Raw genomic sequence first — 25,995 nt, 5'->3', positions numbered from 1 at the left:
TTAAGTCTGATTAACAAAGAAGAGAAAAGACAAAAAAGACTGCCAGGAATATTTAAAGTAAGACAATCTGAGTTCCTAAATTTAATATGCAATAGGCATACAAATACAAAAATCTAACACTTCAGTAAAAGTATCTGCAACTAAATTACCTATACTGTGTGCACAAGGCCCTCAAAATAGCGTGTAGGAATCCCTATAGCCCACCTGTAACGCCACAGAATAAATCTTCCATTGTTGTTGAAAGATTGTGTGCACTGTGGGAGGAAGGGGCCTTTATTTATTTTAAAACAAATACAGACATTTCATGGTACTGTAGTATTTGCATAAGATCAACAGGAAATTTCAAAGAAATTTCGTGCTCGCGCTGTGTTTTGGTACCTGCTCGCTATTCTCTGCCATTCTAAACTACTGGGGAAAGACTGGAAATCACTAGTATGCTAATTCTCTCTCTCTCAGAGGAGACAAAAATAAATAAATAAAAAATAAAACACGGAGAAAGACATAGGCAATCTAGGACACTATAAAATGGGGTGGGGGAGGATGAGATCTCACTGAACAATGCACTCTGTCTCTCTTGTTCTCTCCACTGGGACAAAGGCCGACACTTTGGAGGTGGAGAATAAAAGTAACTAGGCAAGCCATTACGGGTGTGGATTGAAAAAAATTCTCTTCCCCCAAGAGAACGTGGCTTTACACCAGCATATTAGATTGGAAAGTGCAAACACAATAATTAACAGTGAATCCTGATACTTCAACACACCAGAAAAGGGTGTCACTCCAGCGTGAGATGGGAAATAGGAGGAATAAATTAAGGTAGTCTTCGGTGATGCTGGACAGCTCCTTGGGGGGTACAGTGGCAGCCCAGGAGAGCTAATCAAGTCCTCCAAACACCTCGGGAAGCTTGAGAAAACTGATGAAGGCTGATACCACGCCAACAACGAGGGCAGCTGTGAGCACAGAATGGGGGCCCTGTCTACATCTGAATCTAAAATAACGACCTCCATGCTAAACAAACACCTTCGTATTCCCTGCTCTGATTTAAGAAAAGAACTTTGAATTCACCTTCCTCAATTTCTGCTGTCTGGGAATAACCCAGCTGCTGTGGTTTCTCCACCACCGTAATGCATGTCAATCACTGCTACACCCAGTGTTACTTTTCTTCTCCACGTGTGATTCCAACAATCAGCACGCTCCAGGGCTGAACCCCAGCCTCGTGTGGGAGCATTTTCTAGGGCACACCCCCGTAGGCTGCTACCCCCTGTGTATTTTGTTTAATTATGAAACCTCTTTCTAGAAACCCTGTAATTCTCCCAAGAGTCAAAGTAATTGGTAGAAATTAGACATGAAGAGACACAAGACCACTTAAAGAGGATACTTTCGATTATAATTTTTAAAATAATTTTCTTTTTAGTTCCAGTATAATTTTGTACTTTCCCAATTTTGCCCTTTTCATATGCCAAAGAAAATGCTCATGTTATCTTGTGGGCTATTAAAAAAAAAAAAAGGCAATGTAATGCATTTGTACTCTACTTAAGGTCCAAAAAAATTTCCTTTCCTTTGAAGGCCATCCTTTGGATGTTTTTAAAAAGTAAAAAAAAAAAAAAAAAAAAAGAGTAAAAAATAACATATATATATACCCTTGTGGCAAATTACTTTTATTTGGACAATGAACGGATCGTGTGTGTGTGTGTGTGTGTTCCATTCCTTGGGGTCCATATTGTGTGGCTGCATTATCAAAATGCACTTTTGGTACTAATAAATATGTAAACCAAAGACAGATCCATTTTGCAGTGAATTTATGATCTTTTAGTGAATGATGGTAGCAAAATTCCAGGGTATAGTTTTATTCCACTCAATTCAGGAAAATTCTATTGAGCAACACCTACTCACCACCTGGCACTCTAAGTAAGTAACGGGAATCCAAACATGAAAGAAGATTTAGCAAGGGGGAGGAGGGGTGGGCAGACAGTCTGAGAAGTCTGAGAAGTCTAATGATTGCTGTGTGTGAAATAGACGGCTCAAAGGGTGAATGATTAACTCCACCAAAATAAGCATCATACAGAAATCTTAAAGATTGCAAGATGGCAGCCAGTGGGGGGGTTAGGGCTATACAATATTACAGGCCTACCTTGGAGATACTGCAGATTTGGTTTCAGACCACTGGAATAAAGTAAATAGTACACTAAAGCAAGTGAAATGAATTCTTTGGTTTCCCAGTGTATAGCAAAGTTATGTTTCCACTATACTGTTGCCCATTAAGTGTGCAATGTAATTATGTCTAAAAACACAAAGTACATATTTTAATTAAAAAATACTTATTGCTAGAAAATGCTAACCATCATCTGACCTTTTAGTTAGTCCTGATCTTTTTGCTGGTGGAGGGTCTTGCCTTGATGTTGATGGCTGCTGACTGATCACGGTGATGGCTGCTGAAGGCTGGGGTGACTGGGGCAATTTCTTAAAATAGGACAACAATGAAATCTGCCACATCCATTGACTCATCCTTTCACAAATGATTTCTCTGTAGCATGTGATGCTATTTGATAGCATTTTGTCTATAGAACTTCTTTCAAAATTGGAGTCAGTCCTTTCAAACCCTGCTGCTGCTTTATCAACTAACTTTATGTGGTATTCTCAATCTTTTGTTGTCGCTTGAACAATGTTCACAGCACTTTCACCAGTGGTAGTTTCCATCTCAAGAAACCACTTTCTCTGTTCATCCATAAGAAGCAACTCCTCAGCCATTAGTTTTATCGTGAGATCGCAGCAGTTCAGTCCCATCTTCAGGCTTCACTTCTAGATCTCTTGCTATTTCCACCACATCAGCAGTGACCTTCCCCATTGAAATCTTGAACCTCTAAGTCATCCATGAGTGCTGGAATCAACTTCTAAACTCCTGCTAATGTTGATATTTTGACCTGTTTCCACAAATCACAAATGTTCTTAATGTCATCTAGAATGACGAATCCTTTCGAGAATGTTTTCAATTCGCTTTCCCCAGATCCATCCGGGGAATCACTATCTCTGGAAGCTAGAGCCTTACAAAATGTATTTCTTAAATATTAAGACTTGAAAGTCGAAACTACTCCTTGATCCATGGGCTTCAGAATGGACATTGTGTTAGCAGGCATGAAAACAACATTAATCTCTTTGCACATCTCTATCAGAGCTCTTGGAAGACCAGCTGCATTGTCAATGAGCAGTAATATTTCGAAAGAAATCTTTTTTCTGAGCAGGAGGTCTCAGGAGTGGGCTTAAAATATTCGGTAAACCATGTTGAAGACTGATGTGCTGTCATCCGGGCTTTCTTGTTCCGTGTACAGAGCAGTAAGAGTAGATCTAGCATGATTCTTAAGGGACCGAGGATTTTCAGGGTGGTCAATGAGCACTGGCCTCAACCTAAAGTCATCAGCTATATTACCTCCTAACAAAAGAGGCAGTCTGTTCTTTGAAGCTTGGAAGCCAGGCAATGACTTCTCTCCAGCTACAAATGTCCTAGATGGCACGTTCTTCCAGTAGAAGGCTGTTTTAATCTACAATGAAAATCTGCTGTTTAGGGCATCCACCTCCATTAGTTATCTTAGCTCCATCTTCCAGATCACTTGCTGTGGCTTCTGCGTCAGCACTCGCTGCTTCACCTTGCCCTTTGATATTATGGAGATGGCTTCTTCCCGTAAACCTCATGAACCCACCTCTGCCAGCTTCAAACTCTTCTTCTGCAGCTTCCTCACCTCTCAGCCTTCAGGAAATTGAAGAGAGTCAGGGCCTTGCTCTGGACTAGGCTTTGGCTTAAGAGAATGTTGTGGCCGGTTTGATCCTCTATCCAAACCACTGAAACCTTCTCCATATCAGCAATAAGGCTGTTTCACTTTCTTATCGTTTCTGTGTTTACTGGAGCAGCACTTCTAATTTCCTTCAAGAACTTTCCTTTGCACTCACAACTTGGCTAACTGGGTAGTGTAAGAGGTCTAGTGTTCAGCCTATGGTGGCTTTCAACATGGCTTCCCCACTAAGCTTAATCATTTTTAGTTTCTGAGAGACATGCGACGACTCCTTTCATGTGAACACTTAGAGGCCACTGCAGGGTTATTAACTGGCCTGATTTCAATACTGCTATGTGTCCAGGAATAGGGGGGTCCAAGGAGAGGGAGAGAGACGGGGGAACGGCCAGTTGGTGGAGTAGCCAGAACACATTTATTATCTATTAAATTCACTGTCTCGTATCAGTGTGATTCACGGTGCCCCATAACAACTACAATAGTAACATCAAAGATCACTGACCACAGACTATAACAACAAATATAATAATAATGAAAAAGCTTGATATATTGCAATACCAAAATGTGACACAGAGACACGAGGTGAGCAGCTTTTGGAAAAATGACACTGATAGACTTGCTTGACCCAGGACAGCCACATACCTTCATTTTGTAAAAAATGCAGTATCTGAGAAGTATAATAAAGCAAGGTATGTCTGTATTTTCAAAAAAGTGAGGCAAAATTGAAAAAGATGTTTTCATATAAAAATTCAGATTTCCAGCTTTTCTTGAAAAAAGGTACAAGATCTGGTTGACACCTGGCAACAACAGGGCAGAGTTAGGCACTGGATCCCTGACACCCACGAGCCCCCACCCAAGGTCCTGGCCCCTGGAGGCACCCAAGGACACAAGCCCTATCTTAGAGAAAAAGGCAGTCTTCAGGATTTCAGATTCCCAGCCCCAAAACGGGAATAAGGGGGAAAGGCCGGGCACTTTCTGCTATTTGCTTTCCTGGAAATAAAACAGCCAAAAGCCAAAAGTATCGTCTCTCACTGCATCACTTGACACTGGGCGGCCAGCGCTGACTCATCTAGCAATCTGCGCTGCTCGTAAGTACTTGGGAGGACAGCTTGCTGATGCGGTCTGAGAGGAAAAACTTCTCCGACTCCGAGCATATGGTCAATTTGGAACAGAGCAGCTCACTTAGCACAGCTTTCGGCAAGCCGCGGCGTCTCTTCTAAGAATTACTAGAGGCATCTGGTATAGAGAACAAGGACCACAACAGGCTGGGCTCAGCCAGCAACACAGAAGTGGGCCTGTCCTCATGGGCTCACCATGGCTTCCCACAGCCTCCCACGGCCTCACTGAGCTCAGACTTCTCTCCTGGCTCCTGCCTGCCCAGCAGACACCTGCCACGGGAACTTCTGCCCCCAGCAACTGCCCGCACACACGACACAACCAAACTGACGCCAATCACATTCCTTCTGTGGTGGCTGCAGCAGGTGCTCCCAAACCCCTCCTGGCTCTGTGTGTCCCCCTAGGTTCTGCATGCTTCACGGTCTTCCTTGGCTAATGGAACTGCTTTGCCGGGTTATGCCCTAGACCTGGGAAGTGTCTGAGGCAGCCTGTGGCAAATGGCTGCTGGGAGCAGAAGTATGAAAGCGATTCCCAGCCTCAAGATGGGCTCACTGCTTCTTGCAGAATCAGACCAAGACCGACACTGTACCCTTGTTGGCTCCCTCCCTTCTCTGTCCCATGTCCCCACTCCTAATTGAGGTTTCCTGGGAACACTTCCTTGATGACCCTCTCAGGATCTGCTTCTGGGAAACCCCACCAAGACACAGCCCTTCCCTATCCCCACCCTCCCTCCTCCAATTAACCTTCCCAGCCACTCTGAGTCACACATGCACTCCTATTTTAATTCTTCCTCTTCCTTCATGCCACCCCTTTGCCGCAACATGTTAAATCTACTGTTTCCCCCCATCAGACGCGTCTCCCACCCAACTCTGCCTTACCTCTCCCTGCAGCCTAGTTGAGTTACCCACTGGCTCCTCCCTGACTGTTTTCTCAGCCTCTATTGTCTTTGCCTCTTAGCCTCCCTTCTTTTGCTTTGAAAACTCAGCACTTCTAAGGGTTGTTCCTCCAAAACAAAACAAAAATATTGCAATGGTTCCCCACTGACCTCAGGATAAATTCAAACTTCTCAATCCAGCTGTCCGAGGCCTCATGCCGATCCAGGAGCCTCATGTCTCTCCTCCCTGCTTCCCTCTGACTTGTGCTCCAGTCACCCCACACCATCTGTGGTCTACTTTTCGGGGCTCTGGGCTCCCCTGGGACAGTCCCCCTGACCGGGAGACCCTCCTCACCACTTGCTTCCCTGTTCAAATCCACCATCATTCCAGACCCAGAGCAAAAGGGGGCCATGGAGCCTCCTTCTCTAACGCGCCCCCATTAACAAATTCTGGGTGAGAGGTGAAAACCAAGACCTATAGATTGAGCTGGGCATTCACATCATTTACATCATATGTATTTGACAACCCCCCCCCAGTAGGTAATTTTCCTGAGAGCTCTCTAGAGTCATCTGTGCATAGTGAAGCTACACCACACATGTTTATCTTAGACAAATCTCCCTGAAAGAGACGACCGTTTACCACTTAAAATGGAGCCAGTTGTTCTAGTTAAGAGGCAGATGTGTCCCAGAAAGGATGTGAGACAGGAGGCGTGGAGATCCTGTTCCCTCCACCTCGGCTCCCACCAACGCCTCTCCAATGCAGCACCTCACCCCCTCAGGTGTGACTGTAAGGAACACTCCCTGTAAACCAAACCAGCCTACTTCCCCATGGGGTTCACTGTTGGAAACACCAACCTGATCTTGTACTGAAGGAAAACATGCACAGGTCAGGTAGAGAAATGCTCCAGTATTACATTTCTTGGGCAAGGAAAGAGATTTTCAAGGGCAGTTTTCATTATATGCATTTTCCGCCTTTCACAAGGGTTTCCGCATCCCACCCCCTGCATTAGCAGCAGCTCCTCTGTGCGCCCCACCCCCTCACCCGAGGCCAGAGGGCACCCAATGAATGTCCACAGGGGTTCGCAGGTGTTGTGGTCCCCTGTACCATATAAGGCGGTATCCCAGGGGACCTGGACCCAAATGGCAACACATCACAGACACCCCGAACCGGCTCTACATGTGAACAATGACAATGCAACAGCTGAAAAATGGAGTGGCACGATGCGTTTTTGTATTCATGCCTACAACCATAAAACGGCCTAGAACTAAAGCCACACTCATGACATGTTAATAAGTGACTTCTCTTAGCCATCAAGTTTTGAGATCTTTGGCAACTCACTCTAAGGAAAACTGCCCAAAAAAAATGAAGGAGAACTTAACTGTACTTAGACTTCAGAGTGAATGAAACTACACTAACTAAACTGTCTGTTAAAAATCACTAAGTGTTCTAAAAAAGAAAGAGTTTCGGGAAAGTAGTACAAACCCTCTTTCTACTTATTCATTAAATATTTCAAACTCAGCTATTCATTCGTCAGTCAGTTTTCAAGTAAATTCAACACACCTAGGATCAAGAACAATTTGTGCTGAGGAGTGTGGGTTGGCCTGACATCTTAAAATGCAATGGCAGTTATCAGATTTTTCAAGAAAAAGGATCAGGTAATTTTTCATGGATTTAAGTAAAGTTCGTCAAAACGGTACAGGGCTCAAAGGAATGTTATTGCACTGAGCTTTTGGAGTGACTCCGTAATAATCCGGTTCGACTGTCAGTGGTGCTCTTAAACGATCCAAACTCCACCAGGAGACACTGCATTATAAGACTTCAATAAACTCTTCCTGCCTCCTGCACATTACTCCTATTTTTGCCCCCAAAGAAATCAGGACCAAGTTAAAAGCTCCTTCCTTGAAACATTTCCTTTGTTTCGTTTCCAGTGGGAGGTGGCTTCTCCTTTTCCCATGGCATCAGGTGCACGCCCTATTTTCTCAGTTAAATCACAGGTATTTAGAAGGCAAGCTCCATGTCTAGTTGAACCTTGCACCGGCCACCTCCCCACCAAATATAGCTCCTAGCAAAATACCTTATAAAGAGTAGAGTTCAGTAAGTGTTTGCAAAGGAATGAGTGAGGGAGTGAATGTAAGCTTATATGGTTCTGTTCTTTTTCCTGGTCTTGCTACAGATCCCAAAGGCCAGTTACTTGCTAAAAACTTTATGTTCACCTTTCAAACATATTAAGATTCACATCCAAGTTTCAAGTTGTCATCCCACAGGAATTCTTGTGAATGAACTTGATTTGGACTGATAGTACTCTAAAAAGTTTACCGATAGCTCTTTCGGGATGGTCCAGTTAGAAAATATTAACCAGGCATTTACTTCCTCTTTGAGAGCTAAATCATTTCATTTAACAGTATCTACAGCTGTCAGAACTTTGGCAGACTTTGTGAAAAATATCATTTTAACAGTCTTTATTAAAAATTAATCACATATTTCCCTTGTTTCTTTTCTACTATATAAACTCCCTACTGATACAGAAAAAGCTCTGTTGTTTTTTGTTTATTTATTTTTAATAGTGTGGAGTCTTTTCCTCAGGATGCAAAAACACATGGTTATTCTGTTTGCTAGGAGAGAAAATATTTGTCCTTTAAAATGATATTGTAAAGTGACTCTGCTTCCCACCACCACTCCCTCCCACCCAATACTAATGGGGAACGGAAGTGGGGAAATTCTCTTGGTCATTTTTGCCATGAGAATGGTAAGTTACAATTCTCATTACCACAACAAATTGACAAGCTTTAGCAATCTCCTTTTAAAAAAATAAACACAATGGGGTGGGGGTGAGAGCAGTTTCAAAGATTTGGCACAAAGTTATCCAAGGAATTTCTTTCTCTGAATCTACTTATTAAGAACGTGGCATGTTCCTGAAAGCCATCCAGCAGCATGTAGACCCCGGGCACTGTAGACTACAGTGAACTTAAACCCAAGGAGAATGCCAACTTCTCTTTCTTGAAAGCCTTCCTGCACACTCATGTCTCATTCTTCTTAATGGCTCATTTTCCTTTCCTGGAAAGTAAGTTCACTAACTCAGGGACTGTCCTCAGTGGAAGTGAAAAACAATCTATCGAACACTTCAGCTCCACTGCTGGCTGGTTATGGGCTATCCCCAAAAGGGACTGTTCTTAACCCTTAAGAGGAGCTTTCTCACCTACCTCATCTAATCAGATCATTGAAAATCATTTAGTACCAGAAAAATCTACTAATGTGCCCCTGACACGACAGCACTCCCTCACAGCCAGATGCAGCACAGAACACGGGCCCTCCAGCCAGGTACCCTCTCACCTTGCTGGTACTCAAAACTCTCCCTAGCAGGGAAGGGGCGATCCCCAGTAGTGCTGGTGAGTGTCAGGCATGGAGCCGGACAAGAATTAGTCAGGTCCTCTCACCCTTGCTACTATAAGTGGGATCCATGGACCAGCAGCATTGCTATCATCTGGGAATGTGCTGGAAATGCAGAGTCCCAGGCCCAAATGCAGACCTGCTGAATCAGACTGTACTTGAACAACATCCCCAAGAGAGGCGCAGGAGGCACATCAAAGTTTGACAGGTGCTATTCCACCACAAACACGAACAAAGAGATGAAACAAAAGCACATCTTCACATTAGAGTCAAATTCATTAATGATGTGCTGACTCCATGCCAAATCCCATGCCATCATCACGTGCAGTACAATTACACTGAGGGATACTCTTGTGACCTGACCAAAGTGGACCCTCCCCTCTAAACATCAAGTCCAATGGAATGATGAAAGAAGCCAAATCACTGATGCCCAGCGAACGCCTTGTGTAACCTGGAAGGTACATGGCAAGTTGGTTTTCTTTTGTTTTGTTTCTGAAATTCTGACTTACTTGAGATCATAGAGTGGTAATATGGAGGAAAGTGGAATAATGAAATTACCACCTCATCTAAAAACCAAAGATATCTTCCCTGCTTTTCTCATAAAGGGGTTGTCCACAAGAATCACGGGGGGGTAGGAATACGGCAGGTACTTCACATCAGGGTTCAGATGGGAGTCAGCCTGCCAGGGACCAATCAGAGCTCTGCTTGCTGCCATTTGTGCGACCTTGACAGACAAGTCAACATCGAGGCCTCGGCTTCCTTACCTTTAAAATGGAAATAAAAAGAGTACCTCTTTCAAAGGCCACTTTTGAGAAAGAAATGAGACCTATAAAGCCCGGCATATGGTGAGCACTCCATACGAATGACCTATGATAATCGCGCACACCCCGTGTGTTGGTGGAACCTAAAACCACTGTGGCTCCGCGGTAATTTCCTCTGGTGATTGACCTGGAAATAGCAAATCCACAGAAGGAAAGAATAGTCAAAAAAGATAGACTTGAGAAAAGTTTCACTCTACAAAAACCATGGTTATTCCGGATGTCAGCAAAGGTGTCTGCCATCTTTCACTTCAAATTCCAACACAGGTTGACTCCAACTAAGAGCCTGATCAGCCACGAAGAAAAGGCGGCTACTGGCCAGGAAGGAGGAGCTTGTCTTAGTCACCCAGCCCTCCACCTCACAGCTGTCTCTGGTGAGCTCACTAACCAGATGTCTATCAGGCAAAGTAACTTTTGAAAAGAGAGAAAGAGAAGCAGTCACTCTGCCCTCTCTCTCTTTAAATTACAGCACATGTTGTCATTCTTCCTATCATGGTTGGCCGAAGGACCGATCTGATTTCTTTTGCCAGACTTTATTTCAAAATAAAGCACAAAAACATATCGTGCTTACTATCCCACCTTCGTTGTTTTTTTTAAATCACTTAAAATTATCACTGCTCCTTTTGAGAAGCCAACCTCCACCTCTCTCTTCCTAATGAGACCCAATAAAAATATAAGAATAAGCATTCAACTGGACCAGCCATACTGAAAACACCCTCAAAGCCTTGAAAATTAAAATAAAGACAAACCAACCACAGCACTTGATTCAAGTGGGTTTTGTTTCTCCTCCCAAGTGACTGACAGAACATACGGTAAGTTTAAAATATCCAAGTATTTCTGGAGCTTGGAGGAAGATAATAAGTTTGTATATAGCCTTCAAAAAAACAGTGTGTTTTGCAGCCATGCATTTCAGATTAACAGTATGAGACTCTCACCAGCTGCATCATTCTGGGCGTACAGTTCTTCGGAGGAGGCGTCTTTCTAGTTGAGTGTCATCCAGTAAATTAAAGGAGGGTCAGGATATAATATGGAACTCCCTACTCATGCAGTCGGGTGTGGACAGTTCGCAGGACCCTATGCAACTTCTCTCTGGTTGTCTATCACTTTGCCTTACCTGTCAGAGGGCAGAGGCCCTGGAGACATCACGAAAACTTCAAATATATTCTCTACCCCCAGTCTTCTCACTTCCCCTTCTCCATTCAACACACATCATCCACCTCGTCATGTGAAGCTAACAGTTCACCTCAGAGGACTTACCTGTCAGTTTTCTTGATCAGGATGGCCCTGAAGATGTGCTCAAGGGGTGTCTTCTCCCGCTCATGGGTCGGCTGCACGAAGGGGTGCAGAGCCACTAGTGAGAAGCCCTGCTGGTACAGCTCCAGGAGCTGGGTGGGCAAGTCGTGCAGGGAGGCCAGCCTCACCGCCGAGCACCTCGGGAGCTCCGCTGGAGGTGGAGAGAGGAGAGGCTTATGAGGGACGCAACAAAAGGGCCCGCCTTCCCCCAACCAAGTCCCTCTCCCCTTGCCCTTGCAGACCTCCAGGTCACCTCTTACTAAGAATGAGTTTACTCCTGTCTTAACTACTATTGTCAAAGAGAACTTAAAAAGACAGCAGATTATTTTCCAACTCATCCAAAAGTATTGCTAATTGGATATTTTAAACCTAGAGTTAATCTTCTCAGAGATCACACTGGAAAAGTCATTTCCACCCCCTCAAAAATAAAAAAAGAAAGAAAAGAAGAAGGATGAGGAAAAAATGACAACCGCATGCAAATACAAAATTCCCAGGTGACAAAAAGCAGCACTGACAAAGTCAGAAGACAATCTGGAACAAAATTTCTGTGACACTTAAGAAAAGGGGTAATTTCCTTAATTTGCAAAGAAACCACTGAAAGAGAGAGAGAGAAAGGAAGGGAAAAGGGAAGGATGGGGAAGGCCGGGAAGGGAAGGGAGGGGAAGGGAGGGGAAGGGAAGGGAAGGGGAGGGGAATTGTAAGGGAAAGGGAAGGGAGAGAAAGACAAAATATACAAAGAAGCAGTTGCCTAAAAAACATAAAAAGCTAATCAATATCTGAAAAAACACTCAAATTAACTCCACATTTCTTAGAAGTATGCAAAACACATATTTTTCACCTACTGAATTATTTTAAGATTTGTATTTAAAACAATGTTTTGAGAAGGATAGACAAGATTCAAAAATCAAAAGGTGCAAGCAAACACATAGTTAAAATTATACATCCCAGCTCTATCCCCCTTCAGACTTTTTCCCCAGAGGCAATCAGTATTATTCACTTTTTGTATACAGGTTAACAACTGCTGAATTCATATACAAGTAAAAAAGTCTACATATCTCCCTTCCTTTTCATACAAATGGTCGCACAGTGTTACACATCTGGCTTTTTGCTAATTTTCATGAATTGACAGTATCCTTTTCTTAGAAACCATTCAATAGCAGCACACAGAGCTTTTTCTCATTCTTCTGACAGACACGAAGTGTTCTACTGTACAATGTACCACAGGTTATTCAAACTTTGGCTTTTATAAGTAATGCTAGTGAAAAATATCACTCCGACATAATTTCACATGTGTGCATGTGTACTACGTCATACCTAGGAATTCCATACCTAGGAATTTGCTGGGCCAAAGATAAAAGTATTGTAATTTTTTCAGATATGGCCAGATTTTTTCCACAGAGTAGCATGGATTTACCTCCCACCAGTGATGTGTAACGGTATTCCTTTTTCCATGCCCTGGCTAATCTCATAGTGAAAAACTGATCCCTACGGTGGTAATTTGTATATCTCTTACTACGTAACTTGTATTTTTTCTCATTGAACATTTCATGTTTAAATATTATCTGTGTCATCTTTTCTATTAACTGTTCATAATCTTGGCTAGTTTTCTATTGGGTTATTGGTCCTTTTTTCTATTGGTTTGTAAAACCTCTTTATAAATTTGGAAATTTAGTTCTTATTTGTTGTACCAATTGCAATATCTTTCCCCAATTTATTGTCTTTTGACTTTGCATAAGGTAGGTTTTGTCATGAAGAATTTTGAAGCTGAATTTCTCAATCTTGTTTTCAAGGACTTCTGAGTGTTGTGTCATAGCAGAGAGATCTGGGATTACAAAACAATTCTCTGTTATTATATATTTCATTTTTTGGTTATGAGTCTTTGATCCAATTTGGAATTTATGCAATATGAATTCGACATTCCACCCCCTTTCCCTCATTAATTTGAGATGCCACCTTTATAATAGATTATATTCCTGAATATATTTAAGTTTATGATTGTGATCCCTTAGTCTGTTTTAACAATTTTAATGTTATGTTTTAATTTCTGGTCAGGCTATTTCCTGAAACTTCCTATCTTCCTGTTTAGTTTCTGAATCTTCCTGTCTAGTCTTATTTTTTCCCCCAAATGATCTTTAAAACCAGTTCATCAAACCCTCCTTCCAAAAAATAATCTTATTAATATTATTGAATCAAATTATAGCTTAACAGAGGGAGAATGGATATTTTCAATATACCGCAAGTTCCTGTCCAAGAACAAGGCATGACTTTTGTTTATTTCACACTTCTTTGGGGTCCTTCAGGCACATATTAAAGTTTTCTTCACATAGATATTGTACACTTATCAATTTTATTCCTATTTATTTTTACTGCTATTAGAATAATAGATTTTTTAAAAATTTTACTTCAATGCTACTCATTGCGGGCAAGAATGTTGGGGAAACAGGCATGCTCTTCACGGCCGATAGGGTGAACTTCTCTGGAGGGTAATATGGTGTTTGCCTTCAAACCTAAAAATACACATACCCTCTGTCCAACAACCCCACCACTGGGTATCATGCCTATGGCTGGACTCACAGATGTTTTTCAAGATGTATGGACAACGATACTACAGGGCTGTTCATATAGCAAAAACCTGGAACTAAATAGTTAGAGGGCTGGCTGGCCAAACACTGGGATACCCCAGTGATGAATTCTATGGGCCATTTAACAAGAATAAGATAAATAAGATAAGATAAATCTGTTATGCACTGAGGGAAATGTATCCAAGATAAATCACTAAGTTAAGAGGCAAGGTTTCTAACAGTGTTTATGATAGTCTTGTATAAAAAATAATTAGAAAGATAATCTCTTTGAGAATAAAATTTTTTCTGAAAGAAATCACGAATACTTGACTATTGGAGAGGGCTGGAGTACAGAGAGAAGGATGGAAAGGTGGTTTTTATTTTGTGCTTGCAGTACTAGTACCATCCACAGGGGTCACTGGGTGGAGGATTTATGAGACATTTTAAGTTTCTTATTTATATGTAAAAACATTATTTAAAAGTGTCTTATGTATTTTAAAAAATAATGTGTTATTTTAAAACGCAAACTCAAGACACCTGGGTGGCTCAGTCGGTTAAGCATCCGACTCTTGATTTCGGCTCAGGTCATGATCTCTGGCTCCTGAGATTAAGCCCTGAGTGGAGCCAGCTCAACAGAGTCGCCTTGTCCCTCTCCCTCTGCTCCTTTCCCTGCTGACTCATGTGCGCGTGCATGCACTCTCTCTCTCAAATAAATAAAATCTTAAAAATAAATAAAAAGTAAAACACAAACTTAAACAACAAAATCTAGGGCTACTTAAGAATACTGCTTAACGCCAGCTACTGTAGCTCTCATTTCCATACATCATGCAAGAAATTTACAGGAAAAAAAATCTATAGCAATGATTCACTCTAAAGCAGTGTCCGGCATCTTGCAGAAATCTCCATTAACAACAGTGACAAATAGAAGATTGGCCAGGAAAGCAAGAAAGTATGCAGTCTTTTCCTTTGAAGGGTACATTCTGGATATGCTGCTAGACAAAAAAATCCAAGGACAAATCTGGTAAAGAATGCGGAGCCCCTCTGAATTCCCGTGCACAGAAACCTGCCAAGTACCTCCTCAGACCCAGGCAAGGGGACCCCTACCCTGGACCCCTGCTTTAGAGCAGAGGTCCTCCAAGTGTGCTCTTTGGTCCACCAGCAGCAGCAGCTGGAGAAATTCACTAGAAATGGAGGCTCTGGGGCCCCACCTCAGACCTGCTGAATCAGAATCTGAGTGATCGACACCTTCACAAGCCCTCCTGGGGACTCAGGCTGAGAACTACTCTCCAGAGCGTTCCTCTGGTCCTCCTCCAGCCACTCTCCTCTCTGCTCCCCTCCTGGGTGAGGAAACTGGGGACCTAAGGACAGGCACCCGCCCGTCATCCAGAGCGCAACCTCACACAGCCAAGAGCCTGGAATTCCCAGCCCTTCAGCTCCAGGCTCTCTATGGGGACCTGCACGGCCATCTTCTCCCATCTGCAGCAAGAGTGGATGATGCCCCCCACCTGCATACCCCCAGGTCCCAGGCAGGATGGAGACTAGGGTGCAACACCCTGTAGGGAGACATTGCCACAGAAGCAAAATTTAAGGGGCACCAAAAACTGAGTAAGCAAGATAAATAACAAGGTAATGCAGTATGTTAAAAAGTGAAAATTCATGCAAAGTGCATAATGAATAAAATATCAAAACTTTTAATACAGACGGGATCAGTCTCACTGATTTCTCCTGTTTCCCAAAGCTCCAATATGGCTCAGCACAGCACTTTATTGATCTCCTCTTTTAAAAATGTTGCCTCACCTGCCGAACCCTAGGGCTGGCTCAGGCCCAATATCTCTTGCACCCTCGTGCCTGGGCCCTGCAAATGACAGGAGCGGGTCTGTGCGTAGGTTGTGACAAGGGAACAGGGGCAGGTTTCCTCTGCTGTCAAGAGATTACAAAGTGGCTGAACCGTGCAAGCATCCCTGTGTGTGGCACTGATGCTGGCTGTTTCGTTTGCAAAACTGAACAGACTTTGGGTAGGTGGGTAAGCCCTTTTTGGAGGGTAATTTCACGACGTCGATCAAACCTAAAAATACGAAGCCGCACTAAGCTGCCCTCCTCTTTGATGAAAGTGTGTATGAAGAGCATCTGTGAGTCAACCAATATGAGACCACCCACTCAGCCAGTCTCCACAGTGCAGTGTTTTGTAAATGTTTCAAGTATTTCAAAACTCTTACTGCTGTAATAAAATCAGCCTTTACTGGGATGCTAATCATTTATAGATTTGTGCCCCCTGATGCATCACGCTGTATTAAAAAAAAATAAAAGCAGTCGGTGTGTTTGGGAAGATTTGGGATTCTAGCTACATTCCTCACTGGCCTTAATCCTGGGCATGCGAACACCAGGTTTCCTTGTTTAAAATGGACATACTAACATCATACGGCAGCTGTGAGAGTCGAATGGGATGATGCGTGTGCACTCGAGGAAGCTCTGATCTATCACGGTCAGTGGTGGTGGCGGTGGTGGGTGGGCAGTTGGTCAGGGATACTGGTCGGCTGAGGCTGGTGATGACGCTACGGTGCTGGGCCACTAAATCGGTCCCCATTTCTACCCAGAGCCCTGTAACTTTCAGGCTTACAAATCAGTGCACTAAAAACATGAGTCAATTAACCACTTTATAGTTAAATGCTTCCTGAATAAAACATCATACCTTTAAAATTTTTATCTTAAAGTCTAAAGATGTATCTCTTGTCAAAACTCAGCAATTTTATGGCTTTAATTTTTGGTATGCATGCGGGCAAAGTTAAGTTTAGCTTCATGGTTAAAAAACAAATAAAAATGAATCTCAACAATCTTGTTGCAATAAAAAAAAACAGGCTCTTGTTGTAAATATGATTAAGGGCCTTAATTTCTTGTTTCTGTTTGAACCTTCACCTTCAGAAAAACCCTAGTTCTTATAAACTGACCAATCCTCCAGTATTATTACTGGAAAAATGAAGGAAGGAATGACTTATCTGTTTGGATGGACATACCAATTGTAGCCTCTTGGTCTATTTCTCACCCCACCCACCAGGATAACCTCTCTACTATTTTTGTTTTGTAAGATTTGCCTGACTTCATTTACAAATTATGTAACCTTGGGCAAGTCATATGACTCCCACCCCATCTCTTGGGTCCACTGTTTATAAATGAAGACCCTGGATCAGCAATTCTGAAAAGAGCTTCCGACTTTAAAATGCAATGATTTCATTATTCAATTTGAAGAGTAACATTCAGTTTCTAGCTAAAAACATGATATCAGATAATATAATAAATGCTTGCAAAGTGAACTCAGAGAGTTCCCCTAAACTAGAGCCAAAATGGGAATAGGGACAAACCACAGGTGTGGGGGGCTGGAAAGATGGCAAGAAGAGAGTCTGTTGCCACTCTGGCAGAATAAAAATCACTCTTGTTTGTGAGGCCCCAGCCTTCTGCCCATCCCAGGCACTAGAAAGGGCTCTGCCTGCTCTGACTGTCCCTGGGAGTGTGGGAAGCTTTCTAGGGGCATTCTAGGGAAGAGAGGCCTGCACAGCCGTGGGAGAGAAAAGGGGTATTTTAAGAAGCATCCCTAGGGACGATGGGCTCCTCTCTTCCTAGCGGAGAGCTACCAAGGATATCAATGTGAGTTATCTGAAGTTACTTTGACTTCCTGGGCTTTTATTAGGACTCCACGTCAGGACTGAACCACATAGCCACCTCATCATGTTACTATTTCTAATTATAAATCTTCATATTCTGAAGATGGGGGACACAGATGATGATGCTGTCTTGGCAAACGTTACTCTAGTCTGAGGCAATGCCACTGTTAGGGCCCAGTGTCCGTCTGAAGATCACTTTCCTCTCTCTCCACTTTGCAATCCATCAAGTTCCCAAGTCTTTATCTATAGGGATCTGTCTTCAAGCCCAGGGACCAGGCTGGATGTCCCTTGTGCTCCCACTCCAGGAGCCATGTCTTTATCCCACACAGAGACTTGGACCCACTGCTGTGCAGAGCCCAGTTCTCCCGCTGACCTCTCCCAGCAGCCTGGGCAGGGACTGGCCCTTATCTCATGACCTGGTAGAGGGTCTGGGGCAGATCACAAGGCCAGGAACTGGGGCCGCCAGGGGCCGGATGGATAAAGTAAATGAGACACACAGCTAATGAATTTGACGGCCCCATCTCGCCAAGGGGGCAGCATCGTGTCCTTCCAGCCTGGCTACTGCCAACAGGAACATGGGCCCAATGGTGCCAGAACTTCTAATTCTTGCGTTCAGAAATTCAGAAATCTTGGTCCTCATAGAAACTCTCCTAATCTTTAGATTTGGCAAGTAATTCTCATTTGATTTTCAAGTCCATATGGCCCAAAGCCAAGACTTGGTACATTGCAGAGTCTGGATGGGGCATTTGCATTTGATAAATGTAGGGAGATGGATGCCCCCTACGTCTTCGTGTCCCCAGTCTAAGCACTGTCAAGGCACGGTGTGAGCCTCGGTCATGGACCAAAGAGCTTGTGATTCTGTTCATTCCCACATCATCACAATTCACATCAGCCTTCAAGGATACACCTGTACATATTTGATGCAGCCCCCTATTTCCTAATTCTTCTCTCTTCTATGCTGATGTAGAGATGAACAAAAAGTTTAGACCCATATAACAACATTTTGAATCCCTTGGAAATAGTTTTTTCCTCATTCAATTACCAATAACAGGCTTTCGATTTCTAAAAAAAATCAAAATATAGAAAGTACCGCTTTGGGGTAAACACCCAGTAGTGCAATGGCTGGGTCATAGGGTAGCTCAATTTTTAACTTTTTAAGGGACCTCCACACTGTTTTCCAGAGTGGCTGTACCAACTTGCATTCCCACCAACAATGTAGGAGGGATCCCCTTTCTCCACATCCTCTCCAACAATTGTTGTTTCTTGCCTTGTCTATTTTTGCCATTCTAACTGGCGTAAGGTGGTATCTCAGTGTGGTTTTGATTTGAGTTTCCCTGATGGCTAATGATTTTGAACATTTTTTCATGTGTCTGTTAGCAGATACAGACGTAGTGAAGAGAAGGGCCATATGCACCCCAATGTTCATAGCAGCAATGTCCACAATAGCTAAATTGTGGAAGGAACCGAGATGCCCTTCAACAGATGACTGGATTAAGAAGTTGTGGTCCATATATACAATGGAATATTACTCAGCTATCAGAAAGAACGAGTTCTCAACATTTGCTGCAACATGGACGGCACTGGAGGAGATAATGCTAAGTGAAATAAGTCAAGCAGAGAAAGACAACTATCATATGATTTCTCTCATCTATGGAACATAAGAACTAGGATGATCGGTAGGGGAAGAAAGGGATAAAGAAAGGGGGGGTAATCAGAAGGGGGAATGAAACATGAGAGACTATGGACTATGAGAAACAAACTGAGGGCCTCAGAGGGGAGGGGGGTGGGGGAATGGGAAAGACCGGTGATGGGTAGTAAGGAGGGCACGTATTGCATGGTGCACTGGGTGTTATATGCAACTAATGAATCATCGAGCTTTACATCGGAAACTGGGGATGTACTGTATGGTGACTAACATAATATAATAAAAAAACATTAAAAAAAAAAAGTACCGCTGGAAAGGTATTTTGGGTGGCATAAGAGTCTAAAGATTTTTTGGAATAAGCATTTTGTTTTCCTTTCAGAAAATAACTCCATATAAATAAACCATTATTCCAGGGGTTAAAAGAAAAAAAAAGGAATGCAAACAGGGGGAAAGAAACCTCATCCACAAAACCACACATTTCTTAACACTCCTGGGATGAAGGAGATTTTGTTTTTGCTATGACTATGTTTTGTTTAGCAAAAACATTCTTCAGCCTCACTTATTCCCTGGAAACGAAGCCCTGCAGACATCTGCAGAAGAGCCAAAGTGACGGCTTTGCTCCCCTCTAACTTTCTTACTGGGAAAGCGCCAGGTTCCGAGACAAGGAGGGAACCATGGCCTACAGCGCCCGCCCATTGCCCTCCACTCTACAGCAGGCAACGGCAGGCTGAACTGCCACGGCTTCTATTATTTGGCTCAGCCATCATTTGTGACTTTAACCTAATTATTCAAAGTCCGACTCTGCTTTTCTAATTACATCTGCTAATGGATCTGTCAATACCAGGGAGCGAAACATGAGAGAACGACACCATCTCCCTCGGGTAATTTCCCTCACAGGTAAAGCTGATAATGACACTGCTCAACCAAATCTCTCTCTCTCTCTCTCTCTTTTTAAAGTTCCTTGAAGGCTGCTATTTCTATACCATCAGTCTGCCTGGGCTCTGCAGTAGAGCCAATTTAGCGAAACACTAAAATCAATCATTTTCCAATGTGGGGTTTTTGTTGTATAGGTAAGGAATAGGAATTCAATTTTTTAAATAATGTTTGCAGCCCAATGTCTTCTGTCTGTGTCATTTCTAAATCTGTGGAATAAGTTAAAACTTTCATTTTGAGGCTTTCCAAATTCAGATTTCTGTCACTGTCTTATCAAATAAATTCATGTTTTGAAACTTTAAAAAAAAAAAAAGAGCCTATCCAGGCTCAGGAGATCACACCATTAAAACATGACTTATTCTTTTTTATTTTTTTTAATTGAACTGAAATTCACATAACTTAATATCAACCATTTTAAAGTGAACAATTCAGTGGCATTTAGTACATTCATAATGTCATACGACCATCGCCTCTCTGTATTTCTGAAACATTTTCCTCAGCCCAAAGGAAACCCCATTCCCGTTAAGCAAGGCACTCCCCATTCTCCTCTCCCTGTGGCCTTCGGCAACCACCAATCAGCTTGCATAAAACACAGTTCTCAACACCTTATCTAAATCATGGATAAACTCAAGGGGAAAATCTCAGTACGACTGAAAGCACTACTTTAAGCTTATATAAACCTAGGATTCTATAGGTCAATCATGGAGTAATTGGCAAAGCAACAGATGCCTTATCAAATGAGTTCTTCAGATGCATGCCACCAGGCCATGAATGACTGTGAAGCATCAGACTCTTGGAGGGCTGTGACAACAGGTGTGTGGGTGTGTGTGTGTGTGTGAAGCGAAGGGTGGGGGGGGAGTCAAGTTGTTACTAGTTTGTTTGTCATTTCAAAGGGTCACACGCAGTTGCTGAATTACACACACACAACATCACACTGTAAAAAATTCAGTGTCTAGAAGTTGTAAGGACAGTGTTGAATGATTCCCATTGACTCTACCCATTCATCAAACCCAAAAGATGGCATTACTGCTCATCTCACTGGTCCATTTTGTCAGAGAAGACACAGGCGAAGATTCATCAAGAAAGCTCTTCCAGCAACACTAGGCCTCACGCTGCTTAGATTTCACAGTGGGGTATTCAAATATTAAAAGCAACTGGCTAGAAACTGAACTCAGAGTATTAATAAAATATTTCACACACTTAAAAATACTTTTTATAGTGAAGAGAAGATGCAAAGGATCACCAAGTCTTCAGAATTTCTATTCAAACTGGTCCACACCAAACCCAAAGAGAGCTTAGCATGAGTCAGAAGGGAAGCTAGTCGTCAATATTTTATGCCATTTTCCTAATTGAGCATGATATCATGATAGCTGACACTCCAGGTAGTTCTCTTTGATTCTGAGCGTACAATAAACTGATTGCATTCAAGACCAGCCACTAATGAATATGTACAAACAATATGGAAATGAAACTGTTTAGAATGTAAATGGGACCCTATATGGATTTCTATGATAAAGTCTGAAGACTTCGTATAAAAGGAATCAGGACTGAAAAAATAATGTCACTGTGGCCAGGTTCTCAGAGAAGGCATATCAGAAAAATAATGCAGCTTTACAAGGAGCTGTGGGGAATCAACTAAGAAGCGCGATTCCCCGAGACCTTCTCATTCAGGTGTGTTGAAAGCAAAGAAGCTAAAGGAACCAAAGAAGCGCCTGAAATCGGTAGTATACTGAGCCAGCAACGCATTCTGACCCTGGAGACCACGAGGCCCCTCATGTTGTACACATGTCCTCCCCACCCCCCCATGTGCGGCAGCCCCGTTAGAGCCAGGCAGGCAATCAGCCCTTTCAAAACCAGAAGGGACATGGCGCATTTTTCAGGTCTGAAACAGCCAAGCGCCATTTTCATTCCTTCCCTACCTGCACACGATGAAATCCATCAATAGCAGAATGGCCATGAGTCCGCCATGGCTCATCCATACTGCAGACTATTAAGTAGCAATTTTGAAAATGAGTTGGATCCCTACCTCTGACCTGGAGGAAAAATCAAATGTTGATACGACAATGAAAGCAAAGGAAGTATGTAAAAATGTCACTTTGCGGAGATGGCCAAATAATGACAAGACAAAGACTGTGGTTATATACAAGAGGTGACTGGGAATCTTAACCCCAAACAACATAAAATGGAAAAAAAAAGAAATTTCCCCAAAAGTATGGTGCCCCAAACACATGTGCACACTTCAATCTGGCATTAACTGAGGCCACAAGAGAATACTTCTGTTTCTTTTTACTTTGAGTTATTATCACAAGGGTCTTAACTCTATACTAGAGTTTCACATGGGTATATCAATAAAGTTTTTACTTAGGAGAATTTTTTTTAAATTTGTGAATATAATAATATAAAAATATATAAAATGATAAAATAACGTACTACGGAAACTTCTGGAAAGCACAAAAATTCACCATGTGCAAGAATAGTTTCAAGATCTTATGACAAGAATAAATTCCACCATCTGGGGACTTAGTACAACTTCTACCCACAAAGGAAATCCACTTGTCGGTTCAAAGGAACTACACCCAGACACATCAGCAAAATCACCTTGGTGGACCCTCCTTTTCCTCGCTGTAGTAGAGACATACCATATAGTCAGTGGCATAGTCGCAAAAACATTCACAAGGCTTACAGAAAGTTCCACATATTGGAAATGCATTATAATAAATAATACTCTTATGTATATGACATTGCAAAAGATTCAACAAAAACTCAGTCAAATGAGAACAGGGCCAGACACTAAAAAGGGCCTCACTCTAAAAAAGGCTTCCACACCTGCATTTTCAGCTTTGCATGAACAATTACAGCGTTCATGTGCAAACTCCCAAATTGGTGCATGGAAATAGGAAATCATACACACAAGTTGAGCAGCCCCGGGCTCCGCTAACCAATTTGCATGCAAAATTGTCATCAGCACTCTCTGGTTTATTTTTTGCCCGTGGAAGAGACGGGGGTCTATGATGCCTGAGGAGCCCAATTTTAAGAGGTATTTTGATTCCCACTATAAATATGGAGTCCCGAAGAGTGTCTGGGGTCTCTGCATGCCTGTGTGTCCCTCTCAGCGGTCTTCTCACAGATTCTGATGGAGGAGGAGAAGAGCTGGAGTGTGGATTACGTAGAAGGGTTAAGTGAAAGCAAATGGCCAAGGGAGGTTCTCCAGAATAAGATAGAGAAGAAATGGGGGGGGGGGGATTTTTTATCTACATCCAGAAAAATGTCATCTATCAACAACAGCTGGCACAAAAAGGGAAGGATAGATTTTAACCAGGCAGGAGAAAGGATTTTCCTGACTTGTCAGTAAGAATTTATGGAAATGGACCACCAGGAAGTGTGGCCTTTGAGATTGCCAAAGAGGGTGTGGGAGGCATCTATGTGTTCATAAGACATCTTTGGGTTTTCGCTAACATTTCCTCCCCCCTCCCTCTCCCGTGTTTCTTTCCTCCTTTCACGCGTCACGCCTGAGCACTGGAGATGTGGTTAGTGTGAATGGAGACGTGCTTTCAGTATAAACCACACATGACTTCAAAGACTTCATATGAAAAATAAGAGCGTAAAATATCCTGATAAAATTTGTTATTAACTACATGTTGAAATGACATTTGGAATATACTGAGTTAAATAAAATGTATTAAAATTAATTTACCTATTAATTACTAATGAAACTTACCTATTCTAATTTTTCAATTTAAAATTTTTATTAGAAAACTTTCAATCACATCCATGGCTCACATTATGTTTCTATTGGGCAGGTCCATTCCAGAATCTTTTATTTCCAGCTAGACTCATTTGATTTTAGCCCAAAATGCATGATCCCTTCTCTACCTTTATTAAGGTGTCAGTTTAATTCCTCACTAAGCATCCTTTAGCTACAATTATGAGTAAGGCCACTTCTTTTCCCCAAATAAACCTATAACACCCAGGAATGGGGAAAACCTGCAAAAGTATTTACAGTGTGGGATCAGATGGGTCATGTTCCTTCATGTATATTAAATCTCTTTTTACTAGTTGTCACCAGTCCAAATTGGCAGAAGAAAGCAAAACCTCATGCTGCCTTCACGTTCGATATTTTAGTCCCTGAATACCTGCTCTTCAAGAATCTCTAGTAACACAGTCACGCCAGCTTCTAAAGTGTTTACCTCTCTGGAGCAAGTGGGTTCTCAACATTTTTCTGTTGCTACTCCATCAGCAGGTCATACACCCTCCGGAGTCACACCTCTCCCCCCAAGTGGGTACTCTCAAGCTGAGAATCCTTGCTCTGGCAAATCTGGAAATGAGTTTCAGAGGCCCCCAGCCAGCCAGCATCCTGGTTGAGATTATTGATATCAGAAATATCAATAGACAGTGGACCCTCCAGCCTGTTTTGCTGAGTCCCTGGAAGTGCTTTGTACTGGATTTTCTGGATGATTTATGTTACCTTCCAGAGAAGCAAATTCTCCCTCACGCCCCTAATAAACTCATCTGTGTGATCTTAATGTTCGAATTTAGAGCTGTCTCCCTTCCTGTGCTTTCTTGCCTGGTTTCTTTGGGGGTAGGATGGGCGGCTTCATGATATTCAGAATCCTCACATACTGTAAGAAGTGAGCATTATTATTTCCTCGTTATAACCGCAGTGTAGTTTGTCTTACTTCTAAAAGGCGCAGATCCTATTAGGCAAACAGAAAACAGAAATCTGGAATTGAATTATAGGGTAGAAAGCTGGCGATGTATCAAATCTGGCCAAGGCAGAGAGACGGATGGTGTGCTGGTCAAGGTTCCCTCTCTGGAGCCAAAGTACTTGGGTTTATTTTCTCTTTTACTATTCTTTTTTTAATTGAAGTATAGTTGTCACACAACGTTACACGAGTGTCAGGTATACAACACAGTGATTCAACAACTCTGTATGTTCTGCTGTGCTCACCTCAAGTGTAGACGCCATCTGTCACCATCCAATGCTACTAATACACTGATACGTTCTGTACCTTTCATCCCCGTGACTTACTCATTCCGTAACTGGAAGCCTGTGTCTCCCTCTCTTGTTCACCCATTGTGCCCATCCCCCCACCAAATTACCTGGGCTCAAATCTCAGTGCCACCCCTTCCTAGCTGTATGACTTTAGGTGAGTTATAAACCCTTACGGGCCTCAATTTTGTCTATGTCAGATAAAAGTAATGTCAATCACATCGGGCTGGCATGAGGCTCAAGTGAAATACCACATATAAAGCACCAGAACGGGACCTGGAACCTGTAACTCTTTTGTATACGGGAGCCGCTAAAGTCATTATTGTCCATATTACTATTATTAATAACCCTAATCATCTGCCCACTTGTTACCAAGCATGACAGGTCCGTAAATGGATCCTTATGCGTGAAACCACTGCAGCTATACCTCAATATTCTTCAGTTTTCACATATGCCTTCAATTTCTCAGCCTAAGCCACAGGCCTGCAATTTTTTCTCTGCAACTCTCTTTTAAATGCTGGTTTTAACTTCTATTGGTTTCTGAATGTGAACCCCCAATAGGTCCAGAACATCAGGACTCAGAAAAACAAGGGAGGCAAAAGCATGTTGAGGGGCTCCGTGATTGGCCCCAGACGCTACCACAGAACGAGCGCGAGGAGGATGTGGAGAGGGCACGGCTGCAATGGGACTGGAGAAGCCTAGAGAGCCAGTTCTAGAAAATGGAGTAACCAGGAACCAGCAGGAGAAGGACAGCAGAAGGCCCCACTGAGGTACATACACCACACTCCAAAAGGAACAAGAGAATAAAGGAGATGATTGAGAAAAGAGGTGGAACCATGGCGGGAGACACATTCAGAGCCTTGAACACACAGCGCACTGGGAAAAGGGAGACAACGAAGGCATGGTGAAGAGGAAGGAGGCAGGGCAGGAATATGTCACCCT

At 42.7% G+C, this 25,995-nt stretch overlaps 1 protein-coding gene across 1 annotated transcript in view; it reads right to left on the bottom strand.

The window, feature by feature from the left end:
- The window catches only part of RFTN1 (raftlin, lipid raft linker 1), a 190,159-nt gene that overhangs the window by 102,427 nt on the left and 61,737 nt on the right, over positions 1–25,995 (bottom strand). Inside the window, exon 3 of the mRNA XM_045791689.2 lies at positions 11,233–11,419. Within this exon, the coding sequence (XP_045647645.2) occupies positions 11,233–11,419 (187 nt within the window). The remainder of the gene's footprint in view (positions 1–11,232; positions 11,420–25,995) is intronic.

The sequence above is a fragment of the Ursus americanus genome, chromosome 20 (assembly GCF_024610735.1).
Source record: "Ursus americanus isolate L20-20 chromosome 20, mUrsAme1.1.p, whole genome shotgun sequence".
Classification (NCBI taxonomy): Eukaryota; Metazoa; Chordata; class Mammalia; order Carnivora; family Ursidae; genus Ursus; species Ursus americanus.
This window is presented reverse-complemented; position numbering and strand designations above follow the sequence as displayed.